This window comes from Python bivittatus, unplaced genomic scaffold (assembly GCF_059951505.1).
Source record: "Python bivittatus isolate LINGU-HERP-01145 unplaced genomic scaffold, Pbiv_v1 ctg000850_np1212, whole genome shotgun sequence".
Lineage (NCBI taxonomy): Eukaryota > Metazoa > Chordata > Lepidosauria > Squamata > Pythonidae > Python > Python bivittatus.
Genome location: NW_028277112.1, coordinates 36,145,505 through 36,165,440, shown reverse-complemented (window position 1 = coordinate 36,165,440; position 19,936 = coordinate 36,145,505). Strand labels below are relative to the sequence as shown.

Below are 19,936 nucleotides of genomic sequence, written 5' to 3'. Positions count from 1 at the left end.
AGACAAAAGCATTCCTATGAAATATAGAAATAATTTAATATAGTGGGAAAATATGTTGTTAAAGAAGCATTAACATACAATTCCAGCATTCCAATGCAAGATTCAGAAAGTATATTTCCATACAAATCCATGTTGAATTATAAGCAGACAATAACACCTCAGTTTGTCTTTCCCCAAAATCAATTTCAGATATAACCCAACTAAACAATTTTTGCCCATTATGCAGACTACTCAGTGCTACTGCAACAACACTATTAAAAGCACGTATACTTTTAATTAGACTCAAACACAATTTATGCCTTTCAGCTGAAGTAAAAAAAAAAAAAAAACTTAAATCAGGCTGCCAAGCTTCAAACTCATTTACAAATTGCATGTCCAATGGAAATTTACTTCTAGGATTGGGATTATAAGTGTATTAACTCAAAATAAAAGCCTGAAGGTCATCAAGCCAAATCTTTTAGATAATTAAAGCCTTTCAGTTTTGCTGCTATGATTAAAGGGTATTTGTAGGTGTGTACTATAATGCCTGAGACTCTCACACTATCGTAAAAACTTTGCTGTTTGAATACTACTTATCTGAACAGGCTTGATCTTTGCAGTTAAGACTGTGTACACAGTGTGCTTGAGCTAAATAACAGTTGAGCTCAATTTTATATATGTATGTTTGTTTCTACAAACCAAATCAAGATAATATATTAGCCATCTGGCCCTGAAACATGTTTACTTTAAAGATGTGTTCCTCAGATTTTCATTAGACATATATTTTACTTACATGTAAATACAGGTTTGTATTTCAGTAAATAACTATAACCCCATTTTTTATGTTTGCAAATTATGCATTTGACAACTTAGCTAAACTTTTATGCACACTGTCTTGGGAATATATTTCACTGAACTTAATTAGACATAATTCTAACTAGACACACACAGGATCAAACAATGGCCAAAATAAGCATGTAAACACTTTTTTTTCTTTTTCTTTTCTTTATAAAAATGTAAAAAAAAAATCCTTTTACTTAGCATGCAAATAATTTCTACTCTCTCAGGAGCTCTGGTTTCAGAACACAGTTAAAAAGGGGTTTTTTAAAATTTATTTATTTAATGATGGAATGCTGGAATATGAGGACAGGAACCCTGGTTGACCAAATGTCAACTCAGACTCTTAAAAATTTCCAGAGCAAATATTGACAGTTCCTGTAAAGCTCTGAAAGCACATAGGGAGAAGGAGGGAGGGAAAGAGAGAGAAGAGACTATCACCTAAACTGTATTAAGTTATACAAATAAAAACAATAGCCTATCCACCAGCCTGCTGCACACTCACCTTCAGTGAGTGACAGGCCTTTAACTGACTCCTCACGCCACCACCTGGGCATAAATACTAAGTACATTTGGAAGAAGCAAAACACACCCTATTGAACAAGCACATTATGGAGTCCCTTGAAAATCTCAGCACAGAAAAAATCTTCCCAAGCAAGGAAAAAGCAGTGCATTAGAAGCTGACCTGAGCTGCTCTCACCTGTGATACTGAGCTTGGAGAAACTGGAACTCCTCTTTGATTCTGTCTAGAGACTCTGGGATTGTGAACTTAAAGGGCTGTCCTGCAGCTTGGTGTGGCGTCTGAAGGGAAGGAAACGGGGGGAGGGGGGGGAGGGAGAACAGTAAGAAAAGGGAGGGGAGTTGTGAGGAAACTGTTGAGACAAGAGGCAAAGTTGTATCTACACCTACCGAGGGAACAATACAACCTGGCCAAGAGCACGTGGCATGGAAAAGGCAGAATCCACATGAAATAGCCTTTGCAGTTATGCCCCATCCATGACTTGCTGCTGCTGTTATTATTAATTATAAACAACAATAACGCCACTCTCCAGGAATGGTCAGGAGATCGCTCCCTCAAACGTCCTTGTCCTTCCAGGAAATGGCAGCGGTACCTTACTTTCAGCTAGGAGACGTCTGCGGGGAAGCACCCTCCACTCTTGCACCGGGAAAAGGAACCGAAGCGCCCTCCCCCATCGGGACTAGCGGACAGACAAACACGTCCGCGGGTAAACAAAAGGGGTAGACGCACGCGCCCTCCCCCCCCCCCAGGCAACCGAGGCTTTTCAAACAGCCCCAGCCACGCCAGCAGACGAACAAGAAGTTTCCCAGGCCTTTCCTCGGCCGCCCACACCTCGGTTCCAAATGCTGTTTTCGGCCCAAGAAGAGTTTGCAGAAGCAAACAGAAGCAGTCGGTTCCACTTCCCGGTGCCTGTATTAGCCAAGAGACCGCACATACTTTTTGCCCGTGCGGCGGGAGGGGGGGCAGGGGGGCGGGGGGGGGGAGAGAAGGAAGGAAAGGGCCACTTACAGGATGCCGGCTCTGAGGAAACATGGCTCTGGCCGCTGTTTTACTCCTTCGCAGCTCTATCCTCGCCTCGACCCCTGAACTTTAGATTCCGAGAAAGCCAAAGACCAAACGCCAGGTGGGCGAAAAGTGGGGAGGGTGCTACTCCGCTTCTTGGCTCAGCTGCAGGCTCATCCTCCCCCCCACACAGCTTCCCTCCAGCCCGAGCCCAGCCGCTTCCTTTGTTGCTAGCTTGAGAGAGGGAGGAAAGAAAAAGTCACCGGGGATCTGCCCGAGCAAGCGCAAGAGATGTCCAGTCCGGGATGGGTCCTTCCTTGCCGCCGTTGTTGTTGCCGCCGGTGCCGCTCGTTTGGCTTCCTAATGTTTTCTTTCTTTTTTTCCTTTTTTTTGCAGTAAATAACCTTCCCTTCCTCGACCGCTTTCGAACGCAAAATGCACTTATGAAAGACCAAACAAACAAAAAAACCCCTAGAAAAATCGGTGGCTTTCAACTCGATCGGAGGAGAAAATCCAAACAAGTCAAGCGCCCTTTCCGACGACCGGGTTCGGTGCTAGAGCCGAGGAGTCCCAGTGCGAAAGGCCGAGCTGCTCCCCGCGTCGGGAAGAAGATTCAAGGCCAGGTCAGGCACGGGACGCGAGGAAGGAAACAGAGGGGGAAGAGGGAGGGTTGGCTCGGCGAGCAAGGCAGCAGCCAGACTTAAGAAATAGAGTCCTGAGAGTTACACAGGAAAACCACCCACCCCCCTTCGGCCTCTCTTCTCCCTCCTGGTACCCACCCCTCCCCACCGCAGTCGGTACCCAAATCAAGAGACGGTTCCCCCTCGGAGTAGTGCCGGGGCTGCCTTCCTAGGCCTGCAGCGCATCGACCGGGACCCCCACGTCAGAAACCCGAAACGAAAACACCCATTTCGAGCAGAAGCATCCCGGACAATCTCGCGGCCTCTGGTCTCCCTTCCGCTGCCTTTCTTCTCTCTTGCTCAACCCCGGGCCAAAGTTCTTTCCCGGATCTCTCGAGGAAACATCCAGGCGGAGGTGGGAGAAGGCGACACCTTCTCCTTCCCCTCTCCAAAATTATCACAAGGATTTTTCTTCCATGGAGACAAGACCAGCACGTAATAAGAAAACTCCGCAGGACACACAACCCAGCTCGGCGGCGGCAGGATCTCAATAAACGGGACACAATGTATCCGCCCGCGCTGGTTACATTAACACGCGGTTTCACACTCCTCGAGCTAACCAGCCTCTCGACTCCGCCCCGAGAGATAGGGAGGAGGGCATGTGGCCAATCGTCTGCTTCAGAACCAACGTGGGGCAGTGACATCAGGCCAATGGAAGCTGATTCTGGTGAGCGTCACCTCCCCTTCTCCCTCCCCCTTTGCTAGGAAGCCTTTCTAGCTGAGCTGCAGGACCCCTCCGAGCGAGCCAATGGGAGGCAGTGGAACGTTCAGGCAGGCAGGGAGAATAGGAAGGTCGGGGAGAAGGAGAGTGGAGAGGCTGGGCTGTCAATCAAAGTAACGTGGGGTAGAATATGCGAGAGAGAGAGAGAGAAAGCGAGCGCCTAGCAGTCATTTCTCTCTCTCTCTCTCTCTCTCTTTTATTATTCTTCCTTTACCTTGCCCCACTCTCTCCAGAAATCTGTGAAAATAATGTAGAGAGATAAATAATGCATCCCTCGTTCAGGACAAGCAGTACCTACAGTCAGATGGATGCTTCCCTGTTTAAGCTAATGGAGGAACGAGGGGCATGGTGTCGCCTTGGAGGATGAAGTGTTCATAGCGATCTGTATCAAAGTTTCCTCGGAACAAGTCTTCTCTAGGGCTTCCGGAAATGTAGCCTCTTCTCACAACAGTTTTCTCTTTAATTTGTCAGATCGGGGAAAGTGTTGGCTGAAGTACCCAAGGTACCCATAAAGACTAAGAGGCACCGTTGGTATCCATAGATTTAAATATATTCAGCGAATATCACAGATGTGAAGTGGTCGGTTTGTTTCTTAACTGGTCAAGGGGCCTGCTGGAGGTCTGCTTATCAGGTGATTTTAAACTATTATTTCAGTTCAGGCTGATGCCCAGTTCTTTGAAAGTTTCCAAGTGACAGCTATTGTGATAACTCCTCTTAGAAAACTCCAATGTATTTTGTTAAAGATAGCCTGTAACAAGAGGCTGAGGCTCTATTCCATTATGGCAAAGAAGTCCCTCCATTATTGAAACTCAGGCCAAGACAGGTCTCCAGCAAAGTACTTGAGCTTTTGCAAACATCTTTGGTGGGCTCTGTTGTCTTCTTTTAATGCTTCACCCCATGATTATTATGCTAAAGAATCTCCTTATTCATTCCTCTCCCCTCAGCTGGGGAAGAAGGAAGAAGCAGAATGTTCCTTCTGATATCTAACTGATGATTCCTCAAATCTAGATGGGACATCCTGAAGTGAGAATTTGATTTTGTTTTCTTTTAATTTGCTAAATTCCCCACTGAAGAGTTGAAAAGGCCCTCACTGGTTCCAGATTAGGAGCAGAACAAGGACTTCTACCATCCAGGAGAAATCAGATTTACTGAACAACCCCCTCCCTTTTCTCTTAATCACCTACTTTCTTCAGAAGAAGCTCAGCCAAGCCAACTCTCCATTTCAACCAGATCAACAGATAAGGGTAAATTTACTTTCATACATTCTTCACCTTGCTCCATGAGCCAATTAAGTTCTAATTGCTTTCACTTTTTCTTAAATCTTTTCTTAAATCTTCACTATGACCCTAACCTTTACTTTCTCTTTAAAGTTTGCAACTGACATGTCTTAACTCCTTCCTGTATGAGTCATTTCCATTTCTGAGTTTAGATCAGTGCTAGGCTTCCTTTTTCCTATATTTCCTAATCAAACTTACAAATCCTACTCTTTATACTTACTGTATAATTCTAAATCCCCTGATTTAGTAACATTCTCAGTTTATGTTCAATTCTAATCCCCCTGAATTTATTTTACTTTTTCTGAACTTCATGGTTTTTTTTTTCCATGCATTTAGTTTTTACCAAGGTTCAACAAGTCACAAGATCCTGTATTTGTGGGTTCAATTTACATATACGTAGTAAGCATCCATGCATGTAAATGAAAGTACTTACAGACTGATAGAGAATGCCAGGCAGACATGACTCAAAAATTAAGGTAAACCTGAGTAATTAATCCTGAGTAGCTCTGGAAAATCAATATCTTACATTTTCTTTTGTTCTTTGCATGTTTGCTTTGTATGTTTTGTGGTGCTCTTGTCTTGTTGTTTGTGCTCTATGTTAGGAGAGGTTGAAATGTTAATAATTGAAAATATTACTGAACGTGATTTTGTATTTGAGGCTGACAGGGCATTTGGGGAATTGTATTTGTTTGACAGAGAATGCTCCATTGCTTGCTACTTGCTTGACGGAAAATATTGTCAGCATTCCCTGAACATGATGCCCTCCTTTTACCTTACCTCTAACTTTCCTGAGGTTCATTTAAACTGCACGAGACAAATTTAGCATAGTTGTGTTGGATTAACAATTGGGCAGAGTACCCCTTGGTCTTGCATTGGTTAGACAGGGAGAGGGGGAAGGTCTTTTATCTTAGTCCTTTGTGAATTTTGAAATCTGAGCTTAAGTGCCCCTATATTGCCAGAAGCTCCAAAAGTGGGTTAATTATGTGGGGGATAGAGATTGAGGAGCTGCAAAGGGGTTAGGTGCTCTTTATCTGGAAACACGGCAGGCCGCCTTAAGCAACATACCTTCCCCTTCCTCATTGTTTTGGACTTTGGGAAATTTTGTAAGCTATTCCCTTCTGAGAGTATTGCTCACTTCCTCCCTTTCTGTTGTTCTGAAATCTAATTTAACTGCACTGGGTAGCATTAAAAGGTTATTCCAGGGCATGAATCTGGATCTACGGTTGGTTTAGTATCCCCAGATTTTAGCTGGAAAGAACTAGAGTGCAATCTCTTCTTTGTCCCCCACAGATGGCTTCCAAAGTTCTGGCTTTAATGCTAAACCATATTGGACAGCTCTGAGTGTTAAGAATCTGGAACATTGTGGCTGCATATAGGCTTTGGTGTTCTCAGATTGGTGATAGGCCTCCTGGGCAGCACTCTTCCCCTTTCCTGTTTGGAGAGGAATTTATGCTTAGTTTGTTTTTGAAGGAGGCAAACTGAGAGAGCATCTTTAGGATTTTTCTGCTTTGCTGGTCAGTTTTGGTTGCTTTAAAGCAGACCAGCAGGGCATATTTTGGAATAAGTGGTATTTGGGTGTTGCATAGGAAAAACAGTACTAATATACTAAAGTAATCTCATTCTTCACAGTGTATTTTCAGTTGTTGATATTGTTCCTTTGTTGGTGTTCCTTCAGGGAGCCAACATTTATTTTGTTTTTGCATGTGAGTTTCATGTGAATTTATACTTCGTTTTTTGAAGAGAGAACTTTTGTTATCGCTTTCACTGTCTATCTCTCCACCTCCCCAAATAAATCTGGTAAGAGGCAAAAGATTTCTCTTAAAAGATTTTCTGCACCATCCCTCATATTTGTTTTAAGTAAATCTAGCACTTCTACTCTACTTGTGATAAGATAGTAATGCTAAGCACAGTGAAACCAGATTTTAACAGGCTAATTGGGGATGTCTATTATTGACAAAAGTCCATTGAATCATAGAATAGAGCATTGGGGAGGGAATTTATATTATGTGCATAATAATATCACTGGAAATGACATAAATTGAAGTAAATTACATTTTTCATGATAATATTTCTCAGATGATGTAAATTGCAATGGAAATTGGATCCATTTTAGACAAAGTCTATGGCATCAAGGTCCACTATAAAACAAGGCTTCACTTTAAGTTGATTTATTTAACTTCCTTATTTCAAAAGAATACAAACATTCTCTGAAATTGTTTAAACTGAATCTGCTTCAAAACCAAAGGATAAACTTCCCAAACTTGAGAAATTTGTAAGAAAACAAGGAGACTGTCCCTGGCTGGCTGGATTACTCAGATGGTATAACCACTGCAAAGGAACACTACATCCAAAACTCTGAAAAGTTTAAGTTTGGTAAGAATAAAAAAATAAATTGTGCCTCATAGATACCTCTGTGTGCTTTAGTAGACTCTAGAGATTTATTACATGTCAAGGACAAAGAATTAGAAGGGAAGAGTATGTGAACAAACTTAAAGAAAATGAGAGAAATATAACAATTAATGCAGGAATAGGAAAAAATACATTTGCATATGTCAGAAGTAGAAGCATGGTAGAAGCAAGAGAGTGATGATCTTATTTCAGAAAAGCACAGGTGGACAGCTTTGTTAGAAGAAACCTAAATAGCCAAAGATCAAACTAGGCAAACTGCCGAATCTGCAAAAAATGAGCTTGCTACTCTGAGGATGTGTTTAGATGACTCAAATGGCAGCTATATTTTTGGCAGGTCAGCACAAATCTGTCAAGTTATCAGGAAGCCATGTGCATTCAGGAGTTAAAGAAACAAGTTGGTATCCAGGGAGAAATACTAGCAGAAACAGGGATAAAAAAATGTAATTGAACCTCTAGCTAACCCTCATCCACATAGAGGATATGCCTACAGATGCCATTCCATTGACTCCCTTTAACCCAGAGTGGCAAGAACCCCCAGTCACAAAAGCTCAACCTCATTCTCTAACAGTAGATAGTCAATACCAGTCTCTGAGAAGGAAAAAGTGAGATGGAGCCTTCTCAGTAAAATCCATTGCACCCCTAATAGGACCGCTGAGTAAGACCAGAGTCCAACAAGTTCATCCTTCAGCTGAAGGTACTGATTTATCCCAGTTAGTCTCTTCTGATTCTGCACACTTAGAGTCAAGAATTAGCATAATGAATTTGTAGACTCTTCCTCCAGAAGTATGGGTAAGAACAGTAGTGAAATATCACGTTTGCAAAGATTGTTCTTTCTAGGAGCACAAAATATGCTGGACTCAACTCCTGAATCTCATTTAATATGGGAAAAAAAACATTTAGGGATAGTGTTTGGCAATGGAATTTTAGCAATCCTTTACTCTTTTTCAGGCATTTTGGACAATATATTTTTGGAACCCAAAGCTTTATTGCTTTGACATGCAACTACTATTTACTTTGAAATGGGCTGTGTTCTGAAATTAGACACTCTGAATAGTGTATACAAAAATCTTTCTTGATATTAAATCTTTATATACATTTTTTTGCTTAGATGTTGACTCCCAGTTGCAACATGTGGGGAGTAGGTATGGAAATGGTAACCTCTTTCTGTTCATTTTTCATAGAGGTATCCATTTCCCTTTCAAAAACTTGTGGCTAAACATCTTGTTAGTGACAGTGCTAGAGAGAAAGCTCTGTGGGTTAATATTTGCTGTAAAAGCAACAAGGTGAATTTGGAACTTGCTTTCTCCAGAGCAGCCATAAGGATCCAATGGTTGTGCCATACCATGTTAAAGCACACAAGAAGCTCAGTGTTAATATCAGTTCCATAAAATCTTGACAAGCAATTGTCCTTTGGAACATCTGGCAAATTCAACTATTTTGTTGGAATTCCGTTTCAGCTATTCCAACCTGCTTCTAATGGTTATAAGAATTCCAAATATCCAGAACCAAGCTAATGGCCCATACATACCATATATGTATCTATGTCAGAACACATTACATTTCTGTAATCTTCAGTGATGTGCCTCTTCATTATTTTTTTTATAATAATACTTGTGGTAAGATGCAATGTTGTTTTATAAATGCCAATTTGGATAACCCAACACATGAAAGCCTTTCCTTTTCTTTTAAATATCCTTTACCCAGTGTATCTTGGGTTTGATCTCTTTCCCCTTAAAAAAAAACTATTTTCACCCTTTGTTACAGTAAAAGCTATGAAGAATAAGATTATTAGAAGGTGATCATGCTAAGTAACTTATCAGTCATATTCTAGCCAAAGTAGAAGCAGCTGGTGATCTTTTTTTGTGGGAGATACATTTTGGCTAGAGCTCTACAACCTGTAGAATTTGTCTCTATTGCACTTCATCCCACAGCTTTGAGTAGCAGTATGATTTCCATTCTGCCTGAGGATTGTAAGAGCTGCAGTCCAAATACATCAGCATGGCATTAGGTTAGGGAAGGTTTCTCTATGGTTACCTGAGATCATAGAAGTCAATGGGTCTTCCTTCTAAGAGGACATGCATAAGTATATATTCATGATACTAGAACCACTGGAGTTATGAAACCCCAGATTAGAGTTTATTATTAACACATTGATACAAGTTGGTAATATAGCTCAACCCAACTGAAACAACATATTCTGTAAAATGAGCAAGAGCCTTGTTGCTTTCCTGCTATAGACACTTACTCAGAACATTGATCAAACTTAATTTTTGGAAGGCATATTTTGACATATGCTGAAGGTACATTCTGTTATTTATATTTTGCTGAAGAAGTAATTATCTTTAAGCCACCTAGTTTTTGCTTTTGATACCAGGGAACATTTTCCCCCTAATCTCTGCTGTTGAAATGATGCTGGTAAATGCTATTTAAGGAAATAAATGCTGGCTTGTTTACATATTTAACAATTATTTTTGTTCATTTGATGGTTGGTTGATAAAAATCTGTTCTTTGGTATGCAGATTTACAAATTAAATTAAAGACAGCATCATTGTAGCCTATGCAATTGCTTAGATACATATATTGGAGACTTTTAAAAAATATTCTTTATGAGAGGATTTAAATAATTTTCTGTGTGGCATGCAATTTTCCTACACACAAATATGGAACAACTTGTGGAACTAGACTGTTCATATTATTCAACACACATCTGGCCATGGAGTCTATTTCAAACTAAGTCCATTCAACATCCCACTTTTAAAAGAATTCTATTGCTTTCTAACTTGGGTGGGGTGGGGATAGGAGAACAACTGAAGTGTGGTCAACAGTATAGGAGTTACATGTGTTTTGCAGGTTCTAGGATGTCCACAAGGTATGTATGTGTGTGCAGTATCTTCAAGGTGGGGGTACAATGTCATGATCAAAGCCACACGTCTTTTTGTGCACAAAAGGAGTGAGGCTTTCATAATGACACTATGCCTGTCATCTTGCATATTTGTACTCCCATCCCCCCACAAACACTGCTGTGTTGGTTAAACAATTATGATACTAATATTAAAGCTTAAATTAATATTGTCTTTAATATTATGGAAACAAGGCTTTACCACTGAAGATTGCCATTCCACCATAACATAATTCATTAACTTGCCTATTTATATTGCAGTATTAATAATCCAAAGTAGTTCTAGTGAGAAGTAGGCTCCATGAAGTTAAACAAAAGTTATTCATAGGTGCATCTTCAAAGAACAGCAATATATGTTAACTATATTATAACACTATATGAGGTTTGTATCTGTTTCCCACATGCTGAAATTTATAGCTACATTTCTATAGGCAGCAGCTTATTTAGTGTGTAATTTAATTTAATTAACATATTTTCATCACTCTTTTCCACTTAAAATGCACTTAGTGCTTAATTGTTACTAAGCTTTCTTATTAATTAAAATGACAATGAAAATTTCATATTTAAATAATGTAATTTAAACTTTAAAGTATATACTATTTGACCAATAGCAAACATGTTGCTTTGACATATGGACAACAGAGTTATGTATTCTTTGAAAATATTTCAGAAAAAGTGCTTGAAACCTTCTGAGAGTGCAAAGATAGCACCAACTTTTTAAGGCAACATGCATTTCATATAACTTATATATAGTTCCTTATTGTAGAAATATTTGATTATTGATCTTAGTTCTGAGTTTCTTCAAGAATCTTTAGGCTATTATTTGTTTCCAGCAACAGCAAAATATGCATCCATTACTTTATTATGAATAAAGTTACATTTCTAGGGCCTCACATGCAGTTTCTTTTATTAAAAAAATCCTGCATTCATAGATAAGCAAAAACACCCTTAATCTAAAATTGCTTGCTCTTTGATGATTGGTCAACTGTTCTGCTTCCATCTAGAGTGACATTTTAGGCATAAATTAAAAGTTGCTAGTACTACTGTATACAAAGTTGCTTCACAAAGGTTGCATCTTGCTCCTGAGGAGTATGTGGTGCTTGGATGTAAGCTAATAAAGAACATAATGTGAAAAGTTACAGGGTTTAATATTATGCTTTACATCATTGTGCCTGCAGATCTAGTGGTACTTTTGATGGTTTTCCTCAGGCCCTTTCACTCCCTCTCCCATTCATCCATATTATTTCCCTTCCATTTTATCCTTACACAAATCTGTAAAGTAGATTAGCCTGCCCAGGGTCATACAACAATTTTAAGGCCTGTACGTCCTCCTCTGTAGGTTCGTATGCAAAATCCCAATACCATTCTAGGTATGAGGGTCCTGCATCACTTAATCTGGACTAGATGGCAGTCCATGGAGTATGATATAATATAGTTCAGAAGTTGGAATGGAAAGGCCCCTCGTCTTTAGGAATGGAAAGGCCCCTCGTCTTTGAAGTTCCCGCCCACTAATATCATCTGGTGTACCAAGGTTGAGTGGATAGATAATCCGCTGAACCAAACAGCTTTATAAATTAGGCTGGCCTTGCTCGCAGGAATGTGTGACTAACCCTAGGACATTTGTTCAGTCTTTCTTTATGATATTGGTAGTGGTCAGCAGTGTGCTGCTAAATGTTTAAGAACCAGCTGTGCTGGCTCCATTGCCACAGCTTGCAAAATTCTAGAAAATTTAACAATCTGCTGTGGCAAGTCAGTGCAAGTCAGTTCCAGCAGACCACTGGTGGTGGTAGTGACTATTACTTACCTGCTTGACTGTTTGTTTTAACCATATACAATGGTTCTAGATTCTTTTATGATCTTGGCTATTCTGAAGAGTGGACCAGGATGAAGCAGGAATAAAGCAATGCAACACAGTCCATAGGAATGACTGTTATGGAAAGCCACATGCTAGCATTCTCTTAAGATTCTTTCTCCATTCTTATTACAGTACAAAGTACTGTGTTAAGTCATCCACTGGGGTAAATGCTTTCTAAATACAACCTAATGTTTTAATCTGAAAAGAAAAACAAAAATCAGTAGCAGAAATTGTGAGTACTTAAAACATAAATAATATCAGTTCCAAGGAACGTCTTATGGTTTCACACAATATGGTCAAATTAGAGATTGCAGGAAACCAACTGAATTAAACTGGGAGCAACTGAAGAAAAATGACTAGGTTTTAGGAAGATGACACATTCACTGGCCAGTGTGCTATTTTTTTTTTTTTAAGGCCAATAATTTCTTTGTTGAGGCATAGATCAAAAGAACCTGCATATGTTTTCATTTTGTTCTAAGCCAAACTGGAAAATTGCATCCAGATGTTTAATAGGCATTCTGTTGGGGGGTTATTTCTTTTTTCTCCCTCCCTAACTCCCTCCCTTCCCCCTTTTCCTTCTGCATTGATTAGGTATGTTGCTGTTGTTTACTTACAAGTGTAGCTGGATCGTTAGCTAATACAAAAAATGTTTGCAAGGAGTTGCTAATTAGGCATGTGTAAGCCCTCCATGCTAGTGAACAAGTTATACACTGGACTAAAGGAAGAAGTTGTAATGCTTGAGAAGTTGCTTTCCTTTCTGTGACTAGGGAAATATTTTCCAGTCTTCCTTTGCCTACAGGGATTAATATTTGATCCTAATAGGTTGAAGTGCAAATAAATTAGACCACACATACAGAGAGACAGGATGAGAGAGAGAAAGGCAACCTGTTCTGCAATAATATAAAAAGCTAACATACTCTGTGCCTGGCAAAGAAATTGTGGCAAATATGGTAAACTTTGAACCATAATATTATCACACTCTCATAATTTTTGGAGCATACTTTAGAGACAGATGGGGAAGTCATTTAAGATAAATTAGTGCACTTGACTTCATTACAGTAGTGCTTATAATTAAACCAGCTCCTTTAAAACTTTAGTACCTTTGCAGAGTACCTAGAAGAGAGAAAAACATTTATTATTCGAAGTGATTTTATACTGTAGATGGAAGAAGTAAAAGAAAAGCAGAACTGAGATTTACAGAGAAAATCTAGAAATAAAATCAATGTTACTATTTTCAGAGTGCATTATACCACACAAACTTTTGCTGTAATAAAACAAGATACAGTGTTTGAAAATAAAAATAAATTGGGAAAGCTGACAGACATAATAGTTTTATAAAAGAGATTATTTTAGACTTCATGGCTCCAACTTGATAACCTTTTAGGTTTATTGTGTCTTTTCTAGGCTGCTTGACTTGACAAATCACTTGTATAATAAAGGACACCTGTCAATACAGGTTTCTTTTTTCAGTGGTTGCCTATTCACACCAAACATACAACATTTACTTTCCTATGGTGCCCATTTTTATCCTCTTCCCTTTTTTATTCTGATTTTTTGCTTAACATCTAGCCTGGAGAAACATCTGCACAATTGGAAAGTTTGCTCATTATTTTGCAATATGTTTAACAGGCACATTCTTTACTATTGTTTAATAGGGCTGTGTAAACTATTTGGAAAGGATCTTCACAAAGCAGTCAAAGAGCCTCTCCAACCCAAACCTCACACTTGAGGTTTATGTTGTCCTCTTGAAGAAACATGGTCTGAAAATATCAGAATGAAGAGAGTCAAGAATACTTGGTTTGGCAATAGAGCTTGTAGCAGTAGCAGTAGTAGTAGTACTAGTAGTAATTGATTACTGACTGGAGAAGAACCAGGCTTCCGGTGAGGATTCATGGTGAACTAGATGTCCCCGAAGGAGCGGGGATGGCATTGCGGTGGAGATTGGCAGCCAGATGGTGATTTCTGACTGGTGCATTCTCTCTGGAAAAAGAGATTGTGAGATTACTCACTTGCACTCTGGACAACTGCTCCTTGTGAGTAGACTACAGGAACTGAGGTTTTTGTGGTCAGCTCGTGAGTTGAGGGATTTCAATCAAGCTCACAGCTGTAATGCAGACTATATGAACATAAGGTTCACATGAGCCTCATTTTCTTAAACACTTGCATGTAACTAATTTACAGCTGAAGAGAGATTTTCTGAGGGGCAGGATAAGAAAATTCCACTTGGTGAGTTAACATTCTTTCTGGATTACAAAGGAAAAAAATGTTTTAAAGATTTAAAAACTTTTGGTAAAACACTTAACAAGAAGTGGATGTAAGAAAGTTTAAAACGGATAAAGGGAATAGTTATTTTGGAAGATTATTTTTTGATGAAAGTGCTTTTGAATAAAATAAACAAATGAACTGGACCTTTGTGCAAGTGCAGACGATTGGTGGATTTTATAAAACAAAAGATAAAGGTAATATGAGCTAGACTGATGCTGACTGTAGCTATAAAGATACTGACTGTAACTATGGAGATGAAAGTATTAAGGCCACAAGAAGAAAAAAATAGGAAAAAAAAGGTAGAGGAAAGTTTGCCTTTTTTCTTTCCCTTGTTTGTTTGAGACACTTCCATTTTTGGATTATAATATCATAATGGCAACCACCAGAAAAGGGGCAAAATTAGCATAGGAGAGGAGAGAATCATTAGAGCAATATGCAGAGAGAGGAATTATACCAGATTTGCTTCAGAGAATATTTGAGCAACTGGGCAGTAAGTCAAATGAATCACTTAATACTAAATTGACTAAATCACTTGTTAATTGATAGCTTTTGAAAAAAGAATGGATGAAAGATTTGTAAAGATGAAAAAGGAGATGAAAGAATAAATTAAGAAAATGGAAAGTTGTGTAAAACAAGTGTCTGGAGATGTAAAACAAATTAATGACAAAGTGGAGAATAAGACAGACATTATAGACAGAGAGTTGGAAAGAGAACTAGGTAATCTGGCTGTATTGGAATTGAGAGAGAAGGAATTTTATTGAGATTTAGAGCAATCCCAGATTGTTTTGGTGAAGATATTAGAGAAAGTGTTATTAAAACTTTAGCAAATTTTTTGGATTGGGATGAGGAGGATACAGAGGCAGAAATTAATAAAGTTTATAGAATAAATACAAGATATATGAGAATAAGAAATGTTCCAAGGGATATTTTGGTGCACTTTGTTAGGAAGAAGATGAGGGATCAGTTTTGCAGCAGCATTTTAATACAAGACTGAAGACTGATAGTACAGATGTAATTGTTTTTAAAGAAATCCCTATTAGAATCTTGCATAAGAGAAACGAGTATTCTCTTTTGACAGATATTTAAGCAGAAAAAGATTCCATTTTGATAGGACAAATTGGAAGGTATGATAGGTGTGATTTTTACTTTTAAACAGCAGAGGTTTCAATTGAATTCTGTCAGGCCTAGCCAAAGAACAATGATGAAATGGTCCAGTCGAGTATAGTTCCTTTATTTGCTTACACCTCAAAGACAGAATCTTGCCAAACTAAATCTATACTACAGCAACTAGTGGATATACCCTTGGAGATTCTAGGGAGTCACTATCCTGAACCTCTTACTCTTACCAAACTGTGTTGTCTTTTGTCTCCTTTCCCCTGCAGGAATGCACCGCCTCCTTCCTGATAGCCTTGATCTCCCACATCACTCTCCTCCTCATAGATACATCCCGTCACAAATTCTGTCTAGAAGGTGAGGGAATTTCTAGAAAAGATTTAAAGAGGAATTGGAGATTCAAATGGAGGTGTAAGATGAGACTACATAAAAACTTCAATAGGTGCAACAGGAAGCTTAAATGGATGATACTGAACTACATGCTACAGGTATCAATTTTTTTAAAAAAAATTGCATGATTATGGATTACAAATGTTTAATATAGAATATAAATGGAGCAAATGCTCCTCAAATGAGAAAAAAAATATTTCATTATGTTAAAAAATTAAAACAAGATATAATTTGCCTACAAGAGACACATATTAGAAAAAAGGAAATAAAATATTTGATTTATAAAAATTTGGGTGAAGACTTTATTTCAGGAGGAACAAAAGAAAAAAGAAAAAAAGAAATGGAGTTGTTTTGTACATAAATCTCCAACTAAAACCAGAACTTATACTGACTGATAAGCATGGTAGATTTGTTGGGGTGGAAGTTAATTTGCATGGGACTAAGACTTTGATATTGGGAATTTATGCCCCAACTGAGGATAAAGTACTGTTCTATAAGGGACTTATGGAGAGACTAATAGGTTTCTCTTATGAAAATTGATGTTTGATGGGGGATTGGAATGGAGTGATCTCCCCAAACTGGACAGAACTTCTGAGAAAAATATTAAAATTACTCAAAGCAAATTACCAAAAGTTTTCTTTGATTTGATGGACAATTTAGGGCTGGTTGATATTGGGAGACATAAAAATGGCAATTCAAGAGAGTACACCTACTTTTCTGAAAGACATAGATCTTTTTCAAGAATAGATATGACTTAGATTTCAAAGTACTTGGCTACTAAGGTTTCTAAAGTACAGATATTACCAAAGACTTTTTTGTATCATGATCCTGTGAGTTTGGTTTATAAAAGAAAATCTAGTTCTTTTAGATGGAGACTAAATGAAATGTTGCTACAGAAAGAAGCAATAGTAGAGGATTGTAAAAAGAATTTTTTTTTTTTTAAATAATTTAGGTGAAGGCACTGATTTAAGAATTGTTTGTGATGCAAGTAAAGTTTTTATTAGAGGTTATTTTATACAACATAATAATGAGCTCAAAAAGAAGAGTCAAGAGAAAGCACAAGCTATTTTGGATGAGATAAAGAGAAAAGAAGAAGAATTAAAGAAATTTCCAGAGAAGGTAAGTTTTTCTTAACAGATTAAGCTTTTACAACAATGCTTATCTATGTTAACAGTAAGAGAAATGGAAATAAAAATGAATTATGTAAAGCAAAAAAATTTTGAGTTTGCAAACAAACCAGGGAGGTGGCTGGCATATAAATTACGAAAAGAAAAAAGAAAGTGATATTGAAATTACAAGAGGGAGATGCTGTATTAATGGATAACATATTGTATGACAATACAAGAAGCATTTCATCAATATAATTCCAACTTGTATGAAAGAAGTGACATCTCTGTAGAGAAAATAGATGAATATCTAAAGAAACAAAATTTACCGAATATTACAGAGGAACAGAAACAGTTTATGACTGGATCTATAACAATAAGGGAAGTTTCTGAAGCTATAAAAAAGATTAAACCAGGAAAGGTGCCTGAATCAGAGGGATTATCAAGTTTTTATTATTATTTTTTTTCAGGATGAACTATTACAGCCTTTCCAACATGATGAACTCTATCTTACAGGGAGTTGGAAAGAAGCCAATATAGCACTAATATCTAAAGAGGGACAAGATTTTACTTTGACAAGAAACTATAGACCAATATCATTACTGACTAATGACTACAAGTTGTTCATAATGATTTTAGATGATAGACTGAAAATAATTTTGCAAGGATTTATTCATGAGGACCAATGTGGGTTTTTCCCTAAAAGACAGTTAAAGGACAAGGTTAGAAATGTTTGGAAATTTTGGAATATTTGGAGCAACATAATGAAAAACAAGCCGCATTGATTTTCTTAGATGCAGAGAAGGCCTTTGAAAATTTGAACTGGGCTTTCTTGTTCAAGCTTTTGGAAGATATTAATTTTGGAGAGAACTTTATAAAATGGGTAAGATCGATTCATACTTCACAGAAAGCACAAATAATTGTTAATGGAGATCTAACAAAACCCCTGTGAGATACAAAAAGGAATATGACAGGGGTGCCCACTGTCTCCTCCCTTGTTTATTTTGGTTCTGGAAGTACTGAATAGAGATGTAAGACAAGATAAGAGGATTGTGGGAGTAAAGATTAAAAAAGAAACTTACAAGTTAAGGGCTTTTGCAGATTATTTGGTGTTGGTTTTTGGAAGATCCTTAAAGGGAATTGAAACATTAATGGCAAATTAGAAGAATTTGGTGCACTAGCAGGTTTCAAGATTAATAAACAGAAAATGAAGATGTTAACAAAAAATATGAAAATAGATGATCAAATAGAATTGATGAATAAAATGAATTTTAAGATTGAGAAAAAGGTAAAATATCTGGGTATCACTATGACAAATATGAACTGTATGTTATTTCAAAATAACTATGTTAAGACATGAAATGAAGTTTAAAAGACATGTTAAGATGGGAGAAATTACAACTGTCATTGCTGGGAAGAATTTCTGTGATAAAAATGAATTTGGCTTAGAATGATTTTTTTGTTTGTTTGTTTCAGACAATACCTGTTCTGACAACTGATACACCATTTAAACAGTGGCAGAAGGATATATCTAAATTTGTGTGGCAGGGGAAAAAATCACAAGTTAAATATAAGGTGTTACAACATGCAAAGGAAACAGGACGATTGGGTCTACCTGACTTGAAATTGTATTTTGCAGTTTGCTGTTCGGTTTGGATGAAAGAGTGGATGCTGCTGAGAAATAGAAGGCTCTTGGAGTTAGAAGGACATGACCTGAGATTTGGGTGGCATGGATATTTGTGGTACAATAAAGTCAAAGTTAATGTGGATTTTAAAAATCATTGTTAGATGTGCCATATTGAAAATATGGAATAGATACAAACCCAGGTTGTGCCTGAAAACACCTTTGTAGCTTTCAGCACAAGAAACATTTTATAAATGAGAAATAATAGGCAAACACAAATGGCTAACTTATCATGAGATATTAGAACTTTGTCAAGGGAAATATAAAATAAAACCAAGAGAGGAACTGGTGCAGAGGGATATAGTTGTCAATGGTTTTCTTATTTATAGTTACTAGAAAGGTTTAAAGTAGACAAAAGGGTTTAAGGTTTTGAATGTTGTAAGACTGAGTTTGAAATAAAATTGTGTAGAAATGATGAACATGTAATTGCTAGAATGTATAAACTTTTATTGAAATTTGAAGAAGAAGAAGTGAGGCTATGATAAAGTGAGTTAAAAATGTTGGTTATAATGCACAGATGGAACAATGGGAAAACATGTGATTGAAAGGACTGAAATTTACACTATGTTATAATCTTAAAGGGAATTTTTATAAAATGGTGTACTGTCGCTATATGTCACCAGAGAAATTGTCTGGAATTACACATTCTAGACAATTTCTCTGGTGACATATAGCAACAATAGGTTGCTATATTTCCAAACTTATGTTGGAAATGTGAACAACAAGAAGGGACATTGTATCGTGTTTGGTGGATGTGTAAAAAAACCTAGAAAGTTTTGGATTCAAATGCACACATTGATTCAGAGGATTTTAAAGATTAATATACAATTGAGACCAGAGGTTTTTCTTCTGCGATTGATGGAAACACAGTTGGAAAAATGTCATGGAACCTTGCTTTTGTTTGAGGGTTCTGTGCAGTATCTTAGCTGTTCCTAGCACTGCACTCTTCTGGACAGAGCTCTTATGTTGTTGTTGGGATCTGTTGGAGCCACTCTCCCAGCTTAGGAGTCACAGACCTGAGTGCTCCTACCACACTGGGACCACTTTGGCCTTTACTTGCCACATCCTCTCTAGTTCCTGCTTCAGACCCTGGTACTTCTCCAACTTCTCATACTTCTTCCTGACGTTGCTGTCACTTGGTACCATTACATCTATCACCACCGCTGTCTTCTGGTCCTTGTCTATTGCCACAGTGTCTG

The 19,936-nt window shown here is 37.9% G+C and overlaps 1 protein-coding gene and 1 long non-coding RNA gene across 8 annotated transcripts in view; one reads left to right on the top strand and one right to left on the bottom strand.

Moving 5' to 3' along the window:
• TLE1 (TLE family member 1, transcriptional corepressor) overlaps positions 1-3,541 on the bottom strand; it is an 82,251-nt gene extending 78,710 nt beyond the window's left edge. For 4 of the 7 annotated variants that reach the window (XM_088130254.1, XM_007426329.4, XM_088130253.1 and 1 more), the window contains exons 1-2: positions 2,345-3,540; positions 1,517-1,617 (exon numbers count right to left, since the gene is read on the bottom strand). In XM_088130254.1, coding sequence (XP_087986380.1) covers positions 1,517-1,617; positions 2,345-2,368 — 125 coding nt within the window. In that variant the 5' untranslated portion in view covers positions 2,369-3,540. Of the gene's footprint in view, positions 1-1,516; positions 1,618-2,344 lie in introns of all 7 variants that reach the window. The other 3 variants (XM_007426332.4, XM_007426331.4, XM_088130252.1) reach the window with 2 other exon arrangements.
• A 1,283-nt stretch (positions 3,542-4,824) lies between these two features.
• LOC148213813 (uncharacterized) lies at positions 4,825-19,299 on the top strand. Its single transcript, XR_015793863.1, has 4 exons — positions 4,825-4,983; positions 15,827-16,045; positions 16,900-17,066; positions 18,530-19,299. It is a non-coding gene; the product is annotated as an uncharacterized LOC148213813 (long non-coding RNA).
• Positions 19,300-19,936: the final 637 nt, after the last annotated feature.